The following is an 18,102-nucleotide window of genomic DNA, read 5'->3' as shown; positions in this document are numbered from 1 at the left end:
CAGCTAGGTTTTGACTCTGCCGGACCAGTTGCTCTTAAGTGGAGAGCCTGACTAGTAGTTTAGGAAGTTGAGTGCGTCCGTGAACACGTGTATGGACTTCTAGCCCTGGTCCTGAGATCAGGCTTCCCTGAGATTGCTAGAGGGACTTAGGCAGTGAGATTTCCCCCAGAGGTGGTATGTGCTCATAGGTGAGGTTTGCTGACCTCTCTTGTCTGTACTTTGAGCAAGGAGAAGGATGTTGCTGTAACACACATGTTGTTTGTGTATTTAAGGGGAGAAACGGGTCTGGAGAAATGAAAATTTCTCAACATGAACTAGAATTGGAGCTGTTTTTGAGTGCTGTGGTTTTTTTTGACTACATCTTCCTGCTTCTGGGCACTAACTATTGATTTTTTTTGCCCCGGGGACTCAGCTGTCCTCACCATTTCGGGTTATGAGGTCTGAGATTGTGGCCATGTTGGATCCTTTCTCCTTGAAGAGCGACCTGCACCTGTCATTCACAGAGCAACGTGGGCCATTATTATGCAGGGAGTTGCTAAAATGTCTTTCTCTAGAACAGGGAACTGTTGTTTAGTCGCTAAGTCATGTCTGACTCCTTTGCGACCTCATGGACTGTAGTCCGTCAGGCTCGTGAGTGGGTGGAATCACCTGCAGCATTGTATTAAGGCCACTTTCACCAGTCTGTCCTTTCAAGAACAGTCAGCGAGTCCCATTCGGTGGCTACCACCAGACTGAGCGCTACCTTTGTTTTTCTGATGGTGACCACTGGTTTATTGGATTTTTCTGCCTAGGTTATCCTTGGTGCTTTCTTTCGTCACTTTCTGCCCCTTCCCTGCTGGCTCTGTTAGGGCCACCAGAATGTTTACTGCTCATCCCATGTGGACACCTGGTCAGTGTCCTATCTCTTCCCTTCCCTCCCCAAGCAAATTGTGTGTCAGCCTTGGATGTTGCTCTGAAAGAAGTTTCTTTTTGGGTAGATTTAATTTGCTGTCCTCTCAGGGATTTTACCTCTTAGCTGAACACACTTCCTACTTCAAAGTCACTAATGGATAAAAATACCTGGTGTGAGGGATGAGCTAAGTTAGAGATTTGTTTGAAGGACATGAGCTCTTCAGCTGGTGTGGGAGAAAGATCAAACTTTGGAATTCCAACCCTAGCTTTGGTTAAGTCACTTAACTACTTCTGGCCTCCATTTCCATGTCTGTAAAACAGGAACAACATACCCGTTTTTAAATATGGTGAGGATTAGGTGAGTTAATGAGTATACTATGACTAGCATTTAGGAGCTCATCTCTTAACTGGATCTAAATGTTCATTCTTTGTCAGACTGTTATATCCCTCTTTTGTCCCTATTAAGTAAAGGTGATGCATACCTTTTTGTCCTCTGTCTTCTGATCTTTTTTTCTCTCCCTCCAAACTCGATCTGTTTCTTCTTTCCTCTTCGTACCACTACAGAAGACTGGTCCTTCGGAAATTAACTCACGTGTGGCTAATATGAAACACATTTTGTCCACCGGGGCAGGAGGAACCATAGGCTGTCAGTTCTTTCAAGCAACAATTTGACACGCCCTGTCTGATTCAGGATGTTGTTCATTGTTGAAGAAGTGTGTGTGAGTGGGTGATCCTGTCACTCCAGAGGTTCCTGTGTGTGTGTGTGTGTGTGTGTGTGTGTGTGTGTGTTTCAGCATGCCTGTCTGCAGAAACATGCCCTGGGAAGGTTCTTTATATGATTTCAGAAGACAGTTTGATTCCAAGGATGAAGTTGGGTGGTTTTTTTGAAGGATAGGAATATGTGATTATTATTTATTTCTTTTAGTCAAACTCATTCTTTTGACTTTTAAAAATATTTGTTTATTGGCTTGGAAGCTATTTGATTTAAGGTGAAATTGTGATAAACATCTGTCCTGACTCTCATTTTCTGATTTTTTTTTTTTTTTTACTTTTAAACTATTCTCCCAGTGTTCTTTGCTCTTAATATTCTTACTCCCAGTTCTGTACCATAGTCTATATTGTAGACCCTACTGGAATGCCCTTTCTCCTTTCTTGCTATCTAAATTTTATAGGTTCTTCTAGAATCCTACAAAAATTGCCCTGATTACTCAGCATATTCTGAACTACAGAGCCATCTGAGTCCTAGGCTCTTTGTGAAGATTAGGGAACCTGAAGGATAGTCTTTGCTCGAAAGTCTTTTTTGGGAGTGGTGGTGAAACCAGTAAAGGCAGTAAAGGTAGTGTTTAACAACATTGTGCATTTTTTTACGCTATTGCTTATTTATTGCATGAAAACATGAAAGCGCAGGGATTTCATCAGTAAAATGGGGCTAGCAGTGGCAATTGTGCCATGGTGGTGGTAAGAATTTAGGTGCTTATCCATATTTAGCAGAATACCTGGCATACAGCAGGTGTGCAATAAATCGGTAGTAGGTACTATCAAGTCACATGTTATTCTTATTAACCAACAATTACTGACAATACCATAGCAATATTAAATATTTATTTACCACTTTTGGTGATTCCAGTACTTTTTTTTTTTATATTGCACTTTCGCTTAATCTCTGAAATCACCTTTTATTTACCATCACATCATTGTCTTAATTTGCCCTTCTTTGTCTGTATTCCTTTCACTTTTCACTGAGGGCCTTGTAGTGTCAAATGGCATGCATTCTTACCAAAGACCTGGGGAGATGAAACAATCCTATAATATAACATCAAAGGTCAACAGGCTTATTGGCAAACTGGACAGAACTGAGGAAAGAATCAGTGACCTAAAAGAAGGGTTCATAAAAACTATCCATGCTGAAACACAAAGAGGAAAAAAAAGAAAGGAAATCAGAACAGAGCTTTCAAGACAGACTGATCTGATTATCAAGAGATACTGAGATTGAGAAAGAGAGAGGAGATAGAACTGACTGGAACTTTTAAAGGAATTCGCTTGTGTAATTGTGGAAGCCTGTGAAGGCCAAAAGCTTCAGGGTAGGCTGGCAGGCTGGAGACCCATGAAAGAGTTGTACTTTGAGTCCAAAGGCAGTCTGCTGGAAGAATTCTTCTACTGTTGGTAAGGCCCATTCACATTATGGAAGGTAATCTGCTTTACTAAAAGTCTACCAATTTAAATGTTCATCTCATTTCCCTCCCACCCCCCCAAAAAACCCAGAAGCATCCAGAATAATGTTTGATGAAATACATTGGCACTGAGACCCAGCAATGCTGACACATGGAATTAACCATCATATGTCCCTTCCTAGTCACTACCCTCCCCCCACAAAGGGTAATCACTTTTTAACTTTGTTTGTTTTTGCTTTTGGATTTTTAAGAAATTGAAGTATAGTTGATTTACAGTGTTATGTTAATTTCTTCTATACAGCAAAGTGATTCAATTGTATATATCTTCTTTTTCATATTCTTTTCAACTGTGGTTTATCACAAGGTATTGAATGTAGTTCCCTGTGCTACACAGCGGGACCTTGCTGTTTATCCATTCTGTATTATAGTTTGTTTCACTGTTTAACTTTATAATAGCATAGATTAGTTTTGAATTCTAAATCGATGGAATGACATAGTATGTATTCTTTTGTATCCGGTCTCTTTCACAGAGCCTGTATGCGTACTCCTAGAACTTTATTCCCTTGTTGGATAACCAGCCCTTCCCAGTGCCTGCAGGATGGAGGTGGGGGGCCCATAAGCTTCTCCCCGCCATGTTGTCCGGGGCTGGCCGTGGTCGGCACATATGGGTGGGCTGCGCTAACACAGATGGGCTAGTCCAGGTTGGAGTCTGGAGGCTGTGAGCTGTGCCTTTGGCCCCTTGGCCTTCCTCGGCCAGGCCCCTTTTCCTCTCTTCTTGCCTTTGTAGCCCCTGCATCTCCTGCTGTCCGTGGTTTGGCCATGTAGAGACCCTGGATGCCAGTTCTTCTCTTTTCCCCTCACATTCCCCCTTTCCCCTCACCTTCCCAGTTGAAGCTCTTCAGCCCTCAGTCCAAATACGCCCTCCCCCTTATTCTGCCCCTCCTCAGCTGGCTGTCATGTCGATAGACTTCCTTTGAGACATCTAGACCACTCTCTCCAACCTACTCCCCATATCGTTTTTTTAAAATGGGTGTGGAAACCAAGGATACCAGAAGAGGAGGCAGCTCCCAAGACCTCTCGGAGGGGGAGTGCATAGGATGTAGGTCAGGGGCGCGTCCTTAGTCTCCGGGGGCTGTTCCCGTCCTGCCTTTCTGTCCCTCTTGCCTTCCGGCCCCGCTGCTGAATTCCCCAGGAGGAGGAGAAGTTCACCACTCCTTGGGCTCTCTGGTGAGGAGACCCACCTGCACCGGGGCTCCCCCCGTCCCAGCACAGTGAGGGGGGTCACCCCCTGCTCTACCCTCTGTGCTTCCTCCTGGTGGGGGTGCGGCCTGCCACCTGCCGCCGCCGTGCTCGGGTTGGTGACAGACAGCGGGCTGGCGTTGGGCGTGCGTCTGTGGCTCAGTTCTGTTTGGTGTGGGTCAGTCTGATGACCCCATTCCTTGGTCTGGACATTGCCTCCCTCCTCCTTTCAGGTCAGCTTCCCATTGCAGTGACCTGAGTTGAAGGTGGCAGTGTGGGGCCTTGATAGGAACTCTGTTTTAGGAGTTGGGAGACCTGCCACCCATGAGCCGTGGGACTTTGTCCTCTTTGGACTCCCGCCTCCTCACTTGTGGAATGGGTTGGATAAGGTGGTCATTCTGGTCTTCCCTGTGCTGCCTTGTACACTGCTTCTTGATGTGAACGTTGAGCCAGGAGTGAAGGACTCCAGCTGTGGCAGTGTAATTAGGCTTAGCAGATGGGTGAGTTGAGAGGGAAGGACATGTTCTGTAGGCTCGTCCTTTCCCCCACCCACTTCATTGTGCCTTCCTGGTGTTTCCAGAATGTGAATGACAACCCGTGTTTTTCTCCAAGTCCCTTGTCTTTCTTCTGTGTTCCCATTGCAAGCCTGTGCTCTTGTGTCTGGATGAACTCGTGGCTACTGACAGCCCTGGTGCAGAATTCACGTTGCAGTGTGGGGTCCCCTTTCTGCCGTAGGCAGTGTGCATGCTGGGGGTCGGAGCTATTGCAGCTGCTCCTTGGAGAGGGCTGGGTGTGTCAGAGATGTATGGTGCTAGGCTCCAGGTTCTTTTCTTAATCCCTAGTCCTGATATTGCTGATTTCGGTTAAAACCAAAGGTTGTGAGACAGGCTGGTTCTCATCCTCTGAGTGTTGGAGATGTGTGGTGTGGTTGGAGGTGAGGGGCCCCTCTCTTCCTACTTCCTTTGTGTGAAGCATTTCACCTTGGGAGGGCACGGATGAGCCCTGTTGAGCATTATCTGTTCCCCGTGTGAGAGGAAGCAGTACTGAATGCTGATATCTTATTGATTGATTTCTCTTCAATGAGTCGTGAAAGTCGTTTTGTGGCCAGGACTTTCCTTTCACCTTCAGATAAAATCTTTTGCCTTTCATTCTCTGAAATAGGTTTTAAAACACTTTTAGAGACTTTTTAATAATTTTTAAATTACAGGAAATTAAATTACAGGAAGGACAAAAGACAGCATTTGGAGCCTGCTGTTGATGCTGTGGCTTCTCCTTGTCCTCCAGCCCACTCCCGCCTGCCCCAACATTTGTATAGAATGTGTCAAAATGCCTCTATTTTGTCCCATTAGTGTTCTGTTTTGATCCTGTCCTGCTGAAGTAAGCATCTTCTTACTCTCTTTTATAGGAGAGAAAACAGACTGTCGAGTTGAATGACTTGTTCATGGTCACCCAGCTGGTCGATGCCCAGTTCAGGATAAGCAGCCAGGATTTCTGATTATGCTGACTCATTAATTTGGTGACACTGGTCCACCCCCAGTCGTCAGGAAAGTCTTGCCACCGTAGCTTGTAGTTTTTGCCATGTCTCCTCGCTCCGTGGCTCCACTCTCTGAAAGCACAAATCAGAAGCTGGGTCCTTAGCTGATGGAGTAGGCGGAAGGACCGTGGAGCACAGGAGGGAGGGCAGGGAGGAAGGTGGCGCAAAGCCCAGATTTAGTTTTTCTTCCTCAAAGTGGGAGAATTCCTTATTTCTGCAGAGTCAGAAAATGAGCAGAGTCAGCATCCCTCCCGCCTTCCCCCCCCCCCCCCACTCCTCAACCCCCAAATGGGTGTGGCTTCTTGTGGCGAGTGTTTCTCACAAGGCAGTTGTTCAGATTGACATACAAGGGAGACAGGATGGCATCCGAGGCAAAGCCCTCTTCATGCAGGGACACCATTTATGCCATTTTTTCGTCTGACTGAGCCCTGGTGTGTTAAGTGAGCCACCCTAGGATCTCACCCATGTGTGCAAGTCACCACCCTTGAAAGTATGGAACTTTTTGAAGAGGTAATACAGCATCATGATTAAGGTTAGAGATTCTCTCTGCCCAGGTTTGAATCCTGGCTCTGCCACTTACTAGCTTACAGCCGTGGAAGAGTTACTTCCCCTCTCTGTGCTTGAGTTCACTCTCTGTTGTAACCATAGGGGTGTGGACTAATATATGTAAAACACTCAGAAGAGAATGCGGTGTTATTAAGGAGAGTGATGATCTTTTCATCTAGCCCCCCTTTCTTCTCTCCCTCATACATGCTCAGTGTGGGGGTGTGTATGTGTGTGTCTGTTCTTTTTTTCTGGCCGTACCGTATGGCGTATGGGATCTTAGTTCCCCAACCAGAGGTTGAACCTGTGCCCCTGCACTGGAGGCAGAGAGAGTCAACCACTGGACCACCAGGAACGACCCTGCGTGTGTGTGTTCTAGAGAGCTTTTTGAGTCTGCATTTCCAGTCAGACTGCTTACCCTCCAGGCAGCTGTAACCTCATCCAAGTTTTAGCTGTGAGGTCTGTCTGCATTTGGTGTGTGTTTCTAAATGTTGTCATCAATGGACTCCTGTGTGGAGAGACCTTAGAGAAAGGAGACCAGAGGGTGTGAGCTGTGCGTTCCCAGCAGCCATGGTTCCAGCGCCCCTGCCTGAGGGCCTGAAGGGAGCATGAGGCTGAGCTGGGCCTTTAGGATGAGGATATTGACCACCTGTCTCAGTCTGCTTGGGCTACATCACAAAATACCGTAGACTGGGCGGCTTACATAACAGAAATCACTTTTCTCCTAGTTCTGGAGGCTTGAAGTCCAAGATGAGGACTGGTTGACTTGCCAGCATGGTTGGGTTTTGGCGAGACCTCTCTTTCTGGCTTGTAGACACTGCTGTCTTGCTATATCTTCACACAGCCTTTCCTTGGAGTGTGTAGGGGGAAGGCTACCTCTTTTACAAGACTATCAGTCCTATCTGAATAGGGCTCTACCCATATGACCTTGGAGAAGGCAGTGGCACCCCACTCCAGTACTCTTGCCTGGAAAATCCCGTGGACGGAGGAGCCTGGTGGGCTGCAGTCCATGGGGTCGCTAGGAGTTGGACACGACTGAGCGACTTCACTTTCACTTTTCACTTTCCTGCATTGGAGAAGGAAATGGCAACCCACTCCAGTGTTCTTGCCTGGAGAATCCCAGGGGCGGGGGAGCCTGGTGGGCTGCCGTCTATGGGGTCGCACAGAGTCGGACACGACTGAAGTGACTTAGCGGCAGCAGCAGCAGTAGCAGTATATGACCTTACTTAACCTCGATTAGTTTCTAAAAATCCTCTCTCTAAACACTGGGGGTTAAGGTTTCAACTTACGAATTTTTAGGGGACACAGTTCAGTTCATGGCACCAGCCTTCTTCCCCGCAGAGTTACCCAGAGAGGAAGACTGGGAAAGTCAGCCCCGTGTCCTCTTTGGCCCCGTGTACTGTGTTACTTGTGAGGCAGCACTGCATCCTCCCATACACTGGGGAGGCATAGGGTCTCCCTCTCCTTGTTAAGGTTTGGAATATAATGTGAACGAAGAGTGGAAGATGATGCTTGCTCTTACCCTTCAAGCTCAGAAGTGGTGTGCCTGTTGAGGGGAGGGGTCACCAACTTTCTGATGTGTAATGACTGCCTGTCTTATCACCCGTGTTGTTTGTTTAGACTAAGGACAAAAATGAAACAGTAGAAGCGCTCCTTACCACCCTTCTCTTCACAAGCTCCCAGGAGGTAATGAGCACTTTTTAGTTCTTTATGTAAAACACACTAGCAGGCTGCTCTCTGCCATACCCACTCACTCTGGCACCCACTGGTTGAATTATGTGCTTACCAAGAGATGATTTGTTCTCAAAGTCCTTTGTACAGTTATAGCTGGAATTGTAATTTATGTATTTAAATATAAGATACACTGATGAAATATGACTGCAAACGAAGTGGTTTTCTTTTTTCTCCCTCTGTGAATACTGGTTAAGAGCTGTGGAAAGATTCAAGTCCAAGTCAGTAAAAAAAAAAAAAATTACTGTCAAATTAGGTGAGCATTAAAATGGGAGAAAGTCATCCGACTCTTAAAGTTTTATTAAGAGTATTCTGTTGGCATTTTTACTCCACTTTAAAGAATTTGGAAATGATGGGCACTGTGCTCTCTTCTGGTTCATGTAAGAAAGGTGATGTGGAGCTCTTACTCAGAAGGTGGTGAATGAATGCACTTTTATGTTTGTTGCAAAAATAAAAATTTTAGGTATATCCCATTTGCTCTGTTTTGATTCACCTTGTTCCTGATCTGATCACATGGAGAAGGAGGGTTTCTGTTGTGATTCAGGTTAGAGCCTGTTTCGATGATGTGCTTTGGTTTCAATTTAATGATTTTAGGAAATAGATTGTATTTTGTTTATGGTGTTGTAAAGCCACTACTCGTGGGACTTTTTGACACTGGGGTTTTAAGGCAGAGCAAGGTGGCTCACTCTGGATTTTAGTAGATTCTGTGGCTCCTCTCGTAGGCCCAGAGCCTATTGAGGGAGAACTCATTCCCTTATTTTACAAACGAGGAGACCAGGCCTTGAGACCGGAAGTGTGTCTGTGGTGAGCCGTGAGGGGTGGTGGAGTGGAGGGGGCAGAGCCGCAGCGGGTGAGACCCTCCCCGAGCCTCCTCCACCGGCTCTCCCTCTGGCCCCAGCGCTGGAGCTCTGCACAGCAGGAGCGCTCCTCTGGGTGGGGTTCTCTGATGCCAGTGTTGACCTGTGCTCCCCGCTTTGGGACAGGACCAACCTGGAGGCCTTGCAGAAGAAGCTGGAGGAGCTGGAGCTCGATGAACAGCAGCGGAAGCGCCTCGAGGCCTTTCTGACCCAGAAGCAGAAGGTGGGGGAACTGAAGGACGATGACTTTGAGAAGATCAGTGAGCTGGGTGCCGGCAATGGAGGTGTGGTGTTCAAGGTCTCCCACAAGCCATCCGGACTCGTTATGGCCAGAAAGGTGAGGGCACTTTAAAAAAAAAAAAAGGACTGAATCAAGCTTGCCTTGGTAGACAGGTAATTGGATTATCTCTTAGAAGACCTGGGGGCCTGGAGACAAGGGTGGAAAGAAAATTGACTTTTCATTCAGTACCCTTTTGTGCTGTTTGAAGTTTGAATTCATGTTATCTGTTAGATTACAGATAAACACACTCATGATGTATTAGTGTATTTATCCCAGTCCCCAGACTGGAAAATAATAGCAAGGGACCCTTTGTTAGCTTTCTGGGTGCTCTGGAAAGAAAGCTGAGATGCTCATTCGCCATTTTTCAAGAGCAGGGGGTGGTTCCATTTACCCAGCTCCAGGGACACACAAAACATTGACTTCGTGTTGTTTCTCCGAGCTCCACCCCTGCCCATGCTTCCCCTTCATCTCCCTGCAGTACGGCATCCTGGCTCCCCACCCTGGCATGCAGCCCTCGAGCTGGACTTCCCGCCCTGGTGAGCCTGAGTCCTCCTCTTTCCGGACAGCAGATCTGGACTCTTCCATGTTTTGCAGCACACCGTGTTCACTTCTGTCCACATATTTTTGCTCATGCTGTTCCTTCCATCTTTTCAAACACCTCCCATCTTCAAGGCCCACCTCCTGTCTAGCTTTCACCAGCGCCCACGCTGATAACCGCTGCTTCCGTGCCTTCTGACACTCATTGTCCATGGCTCTTTTTAGAAGCTCAGCCTTACTCGGTAACCATTTCATGTTTTTGTCACCTGTCTCCTCAGCTGAAACAAGGGACAGCATGGCGGAGCGGAGATAAGGAGGCCCCCCGGGCCTTGGCTAAATCCCAACCACATCAGGCTCCTAAGGTCAAGGGGAAGTATCCTGGGCAGCTTAGATTGGCAGACCCAGTTCCTCATACCTTTCTGGTCCTGCAACCCTTGGGTATCAACCAAGCCTCTAAGGCCACTTGCCCTCATCTCTCAGCTTCCCAGGTCCTTTTGTTCTTGGGAGCAAAAGGGCCCCTCTTCTTCAGTCTTGGCTCCTGGGAGCGGAGGCACAGCTGTCCCTCCCCTGGGTACAGCCCCTCCAGTGCCAACACCTGCCTTGGTGTGTTGGCACTCAGTATTCTAGCTGGCCAGTAACCTGTTTGCTGAAACTTGCCTGTTTCCTCTCTTCCTACCTCTAAGAGCTTAAGCATTTAAGAAAACTTCTGTCTGTCCACCCACCCACCCCTCCATCCATCCATATATGTTTAAAGCTTCTCTTCCTTGGACCTTTTTTTCCTCAGCTAATTCACCTGGAGATCAAACCTGCCATCCGGAACCAGATCATAAGGGAGCTGCAGGTTCTCCATGAGTGCAACTCGCCGTACATCGTGGGCTTCTACGGGGCCTTCTACAGCGACGGCGAGATCAGCATCTGCATGGAGCACATGGTATGTGGCAGCCTGGCAGCCTCTGAAGAGCGGCCTGGAAAGCTGGGGGCTCCGGTCTGACCTTTGCTCTGAGATGTGACCTGACCGATTGCTTCCTTGTTCCTCCCTGGATCCAGATCACTGTCTGGGGCATTTAGGAAACCTGACTGTAGAAGTTGGATTAACCAAGAAAATGACAGGCCTCCTTCCTAAGTCCCTGTCTCTTCAGAGAGGTGGCAGCAACCAGGTATCCCTAGGTTGTACTTGGAGCACGTCTCTCAGTTTTCTTGATCCCAAGATTTTGATGTGGGTAAAGCCTGGTTAATGTAGTTTAAACCCATATGTTACATGCCATGCTGTGTACTAGGTACACGGTTCATGGGTTATGAAGATGAGTGAAGAGTGGGTGAGGCCCTGCTTTCAGAGAGTTTATCACTTGCTATAAGAGCAGGGTTAGCAAAATTAATACTGATGAACTAATAGTTATTGGGTATATATCATATTAAGCACCACCCTAAGCAAATTAATATTATATTTCTACAAACACCTTATTGAGCTGGGTACATTATCTGCATTTTACAAGTGAGGAAACTGAGGCACAGAGAAATGGAATAACCAAATCTAGGTCAGGCAACTGGTAAGTAGAATTAGTAAAATTTGAACCAAGGCTGTCTCACCCCAATGTACTTTGTTGAGTCTACTGGATAGGGATTGGGGATCTCTTTCCATCCTTGACGGCCAGAATTTCAAACAGAGAGAGGCTGGCTTCAAGATTGCTAATCTTTTCTGTCCCCAATAGGCAGCATGGCCCAGGGCACTTTGGTATCTGAGATGTTGATTCATAATTCCCTTCTTCACAAAAATCCAAGCAGACACTTTGTTTTGTTTGCCATTGTGTCTCCAAAGCCACAGCAGGTGCTCAGTAATTATTTGTTTATAGATGTCACTTTCTCATGACATCTTGGAAAGTTTTTCATCTTTCTGATTCTCCGTTTCCTCATCGGTAAAATGGGCATTATTATACCTGCCTTGTTGTGGTGAGGATTAATTAAAATAAAAGATGTATCAAGTCTTCTGCCACACTGTCTGACTCAGAGTACACCTTTTGCAGACTCTAACCTTTGCTCTATCCTCGCTGGAGCTGACAGTTCAAAGACCGAGGCTGATATGACCGAGTCTCCCTGCGCCATGGGTGCTCTGCTTCCGGTCCCTGCCTGTGTCCCTCAGCAACTTCTCTGCCTCCTTCCTGGCTCTCTAGCCCTGCCCTCAGCTCTGTAATGAGAGCCCCAAGGCCTGGTCTTAATAAGCTCTGGGAGAACCCTCCCAGGATGTTTTTCCCTTGCCGATGCCCCTGTTATCGTGAACATCTTTTCATTTTAATGATTAAGAAATGCCATACACCGGGTTTCAGGCATGTGCTGACTCTCTTTGCAGTACCATATGGAACGTAGGTTCTGAAATATGTCTTTGGTGCACCTGAAGGTCCCTGAGAAAGCTCTCATTCCTTTTTGCTTCCGCAAGAGTGAAGCAGCCTCTGTGGGAAGCGTGTGAGCCTTTCAGGCTTGGTCTCAACCCAGGCCTGGGGTGCCGATTATTCTCAGCCTGGTGGGGTGGGGAAGGGCAGAGGGGCGGGGCTGCTGCTTGTCCCTGGCGTTTCTTGTGCTCTTTCTGCTGATGATGTTGGTTTTCCAGCTTTAGCCCAAGAGTTGGATGAAAATGTGTAAATGGCAGTGGAGGTCCTTGAAAACTAGAAGGGTGAGAGGGTGGAGGTGATGGTGATCAACCAGTGGTAAAACAGGAAAGGCCTGAGCAACCTCTTTCCCTCTTGGGTCTTGCTAAAATAACAGAGAATGGGTGGTGGCATGGCTTGACACAATGGTAACTAGCTTTCGCATCTTCTACCACTTGAGTCCTTTCCATGTTATGTGACTTATTAATCATATCAGCCCCGTCATAGGACATGGGTTGATCCCCACCCCTACCCCAAGCTGGTAGATGGAGCGAGTAAGGCCTTGAGAGGTTTAGTAATTAGTCTAAGTTTTATAACCAGTAAATGTCAGAGCTGAACTCTAACTGATGTCACTAACCAGATCCACCTTCTTTAAATTTCATATTGCCTCCATTACGCCATGTAAGTCATGTACTCTCTCAGGATTTTCTCGTCTCTGCAGAAAAATGCTTTGCCTGGATCTTTTCTAGGGACCGCTCCCCCTGCTAACCTTTTGTGTTTCTGTGGTTTTTGGCCCTCATAGCCAGTCAGTTCACTACATTAGTTAGTCATTATGGAATCAGCTTCACACGCACTTATTTTAGTGCCTGAGTGCCAAGTGCCACATGAGCTGCTGCAGGGATGGGGACACTGAGATCAGTGTCCCGGTGAGGGCGTCACTGTGGACACGGGGGCTCTTTGAGCACCAGATACGTGTCCCCTCGTGCCTACTGTCTTCTGAACCATCAGAAATTCTTTCCTGAGTAACCTCCAACCCTTTTATTAGAGGGTAGCACAGAACTGGAGGTACTTTTTCCTTTAATAGAGGAGCCAGGAGGTGGTTTGTAGGTTTGAGCATGGTTGACCTCCAGGGTGCTTGCTTCAGAGGTTAGGATCAGGCCCTAAACATTGATAGTCAGTGGCCTCTTCATTTATCCAGATCCTGCTGGAACCTTTTTCAACTGGCCGTATGTGGCATCTTGCCACGTGGCGTTCAGTCTTTCTGTTTGTCTTAAATTGACCTGTGTTGAGACTTCCTCATACTGGACCCCTTCTTTCTTCAGTCTGGATTCAGAGATACTGATCACAGCCTCGTGCTCCTTGCCCATGTTCAGCCTTTCCCTCCCAGAGGAGGAGATGACACAGGCTGTCACAGGGGTTGGTACCCATTCTCTTAGCCCATTTCTAGTAGCTGCAGGTCAGTTGTTTTCCCCCATGAATTTGGCTGTCTGGGGAGAGTGAGATCCTCTCACTTAAGTCCTCAAAACAGAAGGTGTCTCTGGAATTACTTGAGGAGGTAATTACCTGGGAAAGCTGAGCCTGGGAAACTGGCTGTCAAAAGCTTTCTGGGGCCAAGCACAGTATCAGGTGATATGTGTTAACTGACTGATGAGGGAGGCCAGGATGGGGAGGGCGTGGTCAGGCCTGGGGCTCAAGAGAGAGTTAGGGCCTCCTGTTTCTGGGGATACCTAGGCCCAGCTGAAACTGCTTCAGTACTAGTGGAGAGGCTTAGAGCTACCAGGGACGGGACCCTGGAAGGAAGCAGCTGTGGCCTGAAGTCTAAGCAGCCATGCCCCAGAGTAGCTTTCTGCTCTCGGCTGGGCACTCTCACCGCTTCCGTGGTCCCTGCGCAGGCCTCCTGCAGAAGAGCTCCTGCACTGGCTGCTTTGCCAGGACAGTTTTCTAATGGTTGCCTGCCGCTTCTCTTTGGGGATTCCTGCTTTGTCTCAGCTTCCCCATTTGAAAGGTGCTGTCATGTAGAGCTCTGTTCGTTAGCCATACCCCACCTTCCCAGGCTCTCTGGCCCTCTCTGTATCACAGTCTATGCATGATGTCCTTTGTCAGTGGGATTTTCCCCAACGCTTTACTATAAAAAATTTCAGAAGTACAGAAAGTTGCAGGAATTGTGTAATGTACACTCTAAACCCACCACCTCAGTTCTACTATTAACATCTTCCCGTGTTTGCTTTTATCACACCTGTCCATTTATGTATTGCTCAGATAGTTTATTGGGATGCACTTTAAATTTGTCATCAGCATGCACTGAGCCCTATCTTCTTAATGCACTTGGCTAGGGCTGACCTTTTCTAGAAAAAAGCTACGTTTGTACTGCCCAGTCTGGATTTTGAGACCCAAAGGGTACCTGGATGCTGCCTGATCAGAACAGGAATGTTCTTGTCTTTGGGGAAGTAGACTCCTGCTCACCGGTAGCTGAGCAACCAGAGAGCTGGGAACTCAGGGTTGATGCTTCGAGCTATTTTTTTTTTCCCCATAGAGCATTTGTCTCTTCTATAGAAAACCTTCACAAAAGCACCACTGACTTAGTTAATAATCAGCTTCTAAAAATAAGCCCAGTTTCCAGCAGCTTTAGTCAGTGAAGGCAGGTCCTTGGCAACTGCAGTGGAATTGAAAGGTTGGGAGGTGAGTCGCGGGCAGCACTGGGTGAGCCGCACTGGGTGAGCCTGACTGTGGTTCATGCCTCTTAAACCCTGCTCCCCCCGTTACTCACACTGTAACTCTGCTTGTAGTACAGAAGGAGGCTAAAGGGAGGAGAGCCAGCATTTCTTCCTTGTTAACAGAAATGTTTCCTATACCAAGGTACTTCACTGGGCTGCCCTCTGACCTGGCAGTGGAACCTGAGAGCGTTTTCTGCCTTGTTTGCATCACAAATTTGGGCAGAGTTGCTCTGTTCCCTACTTTAAGTATACAGTCTTCCCTAATAGTTAGGCAGAGTCATTCAAAGAAAGGGTCTGAAATCACATTCAGTTGAAAGCAAAATAGAAATAGCCAGAAACTTTCTGCGCTGGAGTCCCTGTGCCTGTCAGTAAGGGAAATTGAGAGGTGCCGTGGCCTTTCTTGGAGCCTCCTGACTTGGGTGTGTTTACCTGGGCTGTGGTGCTGGCCTGATTTGGCCACCAGGGGCCTGTGGCATTGTGAAGGCAGCCTCAAAGCCTTTGAGCCAGGCTCAAAGGATGACTCAGGCACCCGCCTGGGTCACAGCCAGGGTAGGGCTCTCCCGAGGGCTCTTGGAAAATGTGTATTTACAGAGACGTTCTCTTTGGCTGTAAATTAATAATTCCCATCTCATAGCACATTTGAATTTTAGGTTGAATTTTGAAATCTTCCCCTGTGCTCCTTGGTTGTCTGACCCCATCGTTAGGTAGTTGTGCTTGGGAGTTTGTTGTGATGAGAAGTCTAACGTATTCAGGGCTGTTAGTATGCATATGAGTACAGACCTGTACTATCTTCTTTTTTCATTAACATCCATGATCCATAGTTGATCTATAATAGAAAGTCATTGGTCCAAACTGTCCTTTCTGTAAGCACAGAATTTTAAGTTGATAATCTGTGTTTAGCATTATTTTAGGTAACTTTTAAAAATGATTTTTATTTACTTAGTTTTAATTTTTGGCTGCAGTGGGTCTTCATTGCTAAGCATGGGCTCATTCTGGTTATGGTGTGTGGGCATCTCATTGCAGTGGCTTCTTTTATTGCAGGACATAGGCTATAGGGCATGTGGGCGTTAGTCCTTGGTGTTCAGGCTCAGTTGCCCTGTAGCATGTGGTGTCTTAGTTCCCTGACCAGGGATCGAACCCATGTCCCCTGGATTGGCAGGCAGATTCTTAACCACTAGACCACCAGGGAAGTCCCTAGGTAACATTTTTCAAGAGCTCTGTATCCCTGATAAGTCTTACTTATTTTCTCACTTCCTTTAGAAAGAAAGCAGTGTTCTAGCTTCCTAACAGATTTTGCACAAACTGGATGCTCAGTAAGTATCTGTTAATTGATTTATAGGTTTAATTCTCCACTTTCATAAATGAGGTCGATTTTTTTTTTTTCACTTTTAAAAGGTAAAACATTTATTGTAGAAAATTTGTAAGTCATAGAAAAGCACAGAGAAGAAACTATTGGACAACAGAAATCCCTGATAATCTTACTATATAGACTGGAGCATTTTGGTGATATTTTTGATATTCTGGTTTTGTGTGAGTATATGCACAGTTTAGTTTTATAAAAATGAGATTATGCTGTGTCCTTCTTTTATTTATTACATCATGCATTGCTCTCCAACCTTCTGTTTCTTGGCTGCATCATAGAGGCTGGGTGGTATTGGAAGCGGGATCTCTGTGGGAATGTCTCTCTACTTGTCCTACCCAGATCTCACCCTCCTCAAAGGCTCAGGTTCCGTATCACTCTTGTTGTGAACCCTTCTGTTGGCCGCTTTGTCCAGGGATCGCTTCCTCTGGATACCTGTAGTGATGTCTTTTCTCTTCATTTAACTGTTTGTTCCCTGCCCTATTTCAGAGGATTTACAGTGCCTTGCCACTTTATGAATGTGTTCTGTCTTCCCAACCAGAGGGTATTATTTCCTGTCTTTATGGTTTTTTTCATTTGTAGTTCCTCACATATTCCTCTGCCTTACACAGAGGTGATTAATAGATGATAGTGGATGATGGTAGCTGCTCAGGGTAGACAGAATACTTTAGAAAATCAGTCTGAAGTTGTAGGAATCATCTCTGCTTCTGGGGTAGTTTTATATTGTGACTGATAATTGGCTGCATCCCAGGAGTACTAAGCAATTTAATGTTTCTCTGCTTATGATCTCGTTGAAACACCCTGTTCTTGGGAGTCCCCTGGTGATCCAGTGGTTAGGATTCCACTCTTCCACCCCATTCTTTTCTCCCCTTGCTCCTCTCCTTTTGCAGGTATGGAAATCATGCTCATTCTTTGAGTAAGATTTCAGCTTAAATGCTATCTTCTGAGTGAAGTCAGAATTCTCCCTTCTTCTCTGGGTGTGTGTAGCACTTTTACTATATACATTTATTCCGTTTCGTTGTGTTTTGTGGAGTGTGTTTCTCCTACTAGTTTATAAATTTATTGAGGATGAGAGCTAGGTCTTTTTTGTATCTTTATCCTCCACAGAACTTCAAACAGTGCACAGTGCTTTGTAGGATTTGTGGAATGAATAATTACTTTCTATGGTATTTTTCTTTGGATTTTGTGAAGTATAATTCGTTAGGATGATACCAAATGCAAGTTGTGACTTACATAATGGTGACAGAATGGCAAACATTTATTGAGAACTTACCATGGGCTAAATATTGTTTCAAGGGCTTTGGATGTATGAGCTTGTTTAATACTTACAGTAGCTCTGTGCGTATTACAGTAGCCTTATATAATTATTATCATTCCCATTGTACAAGTTGAGTAACTTGGTGTCCACTAGATGGTAAGTGCGAGCTGGGAATGCAGATTCAGATAGTGTGCGTCTAGGGCACGCCTAGCCACCACTCTGTCAGTTCAGCAGAGTGAACCGCTGGACTAGTAACTTATGGGATGGTTATTCATAGGGTTTGAGTTATTAATCATTTGCTAGCTCCCACAATGTTTCACATTCGTATCTTATTTGATATCTGGAGCACACCTTCCTTCTAGGAAGATTTGTCATGTGTGAGATTTATTTTGCTGCTGAAGTCTAACACTTGAAAGAATAGTGAGAAACGCTGTCACTAAATGGGCTCTGGTATTCTTGTTCTTAGGATGGGGGTTCCTTGGATCAAGTTCTGAAGAAAGCTGGAAGAATTCCTGAACAAATTTTAGGAAAAGTTAGCATTGCTGTGAGTATATTGAGAAGTTTTTCTTCCAAGTTCTCTCATTGATAAATAGGAAAGGGACAAGGAGGAAGGTGGGAAGTTGACAA

General features: G+C 46.2%; 1 protein-coding gene across 1 annotated transcript in view; it reads left to right on the top strand.

The window, feature by feature from the left end:
* Window positions 1-18,102, top strand: part of MAP2K1 (mitogen-activated protein kinase kinase 1) — a 74,056-nt gene that overhangs the window by 27,718 nt on the left and 28,236 nt on the right. The window contains exons 2-4 of the mRNA XM_068963030.1: window positions 9,093-9,303; window positions 10,568-10,714; window positions 17,942-18,019. Of these exons, the coding sequence (XP_068819131.1) occupies window positions 9,093-9,303; window positions 10,568-10,714; window positions 17,942-18,019 (436 nt within the window). The remainder of the gene's footprint in view (window positions 1-9,092; window positions 9,304-10,567; window positions 10,715-17,941; window positions 18,020-18,102) is intronic.

The sequence above is a fragment of the Capricornis sumatraensis genome, chromosome 2, assembly GCF_032405125.1.
Source record: "Capricornis sumatraensis isolate serow.1 chromosome 2, serow.2, whole genome shotgun sequence".
In the NCBI taxonomy this organism is placed as follows: domain Eukaryota; kingdom Metazoa; phylum Chordata; class Mammalia; order Artiodactyla; family Bovidae; genus Capricornis; species Capricornis sumatraensis.
Note: the sequence above shows the minus strand (reverse complement) of the source record. Positions and strands in the feature narration are given on the sequence as shown.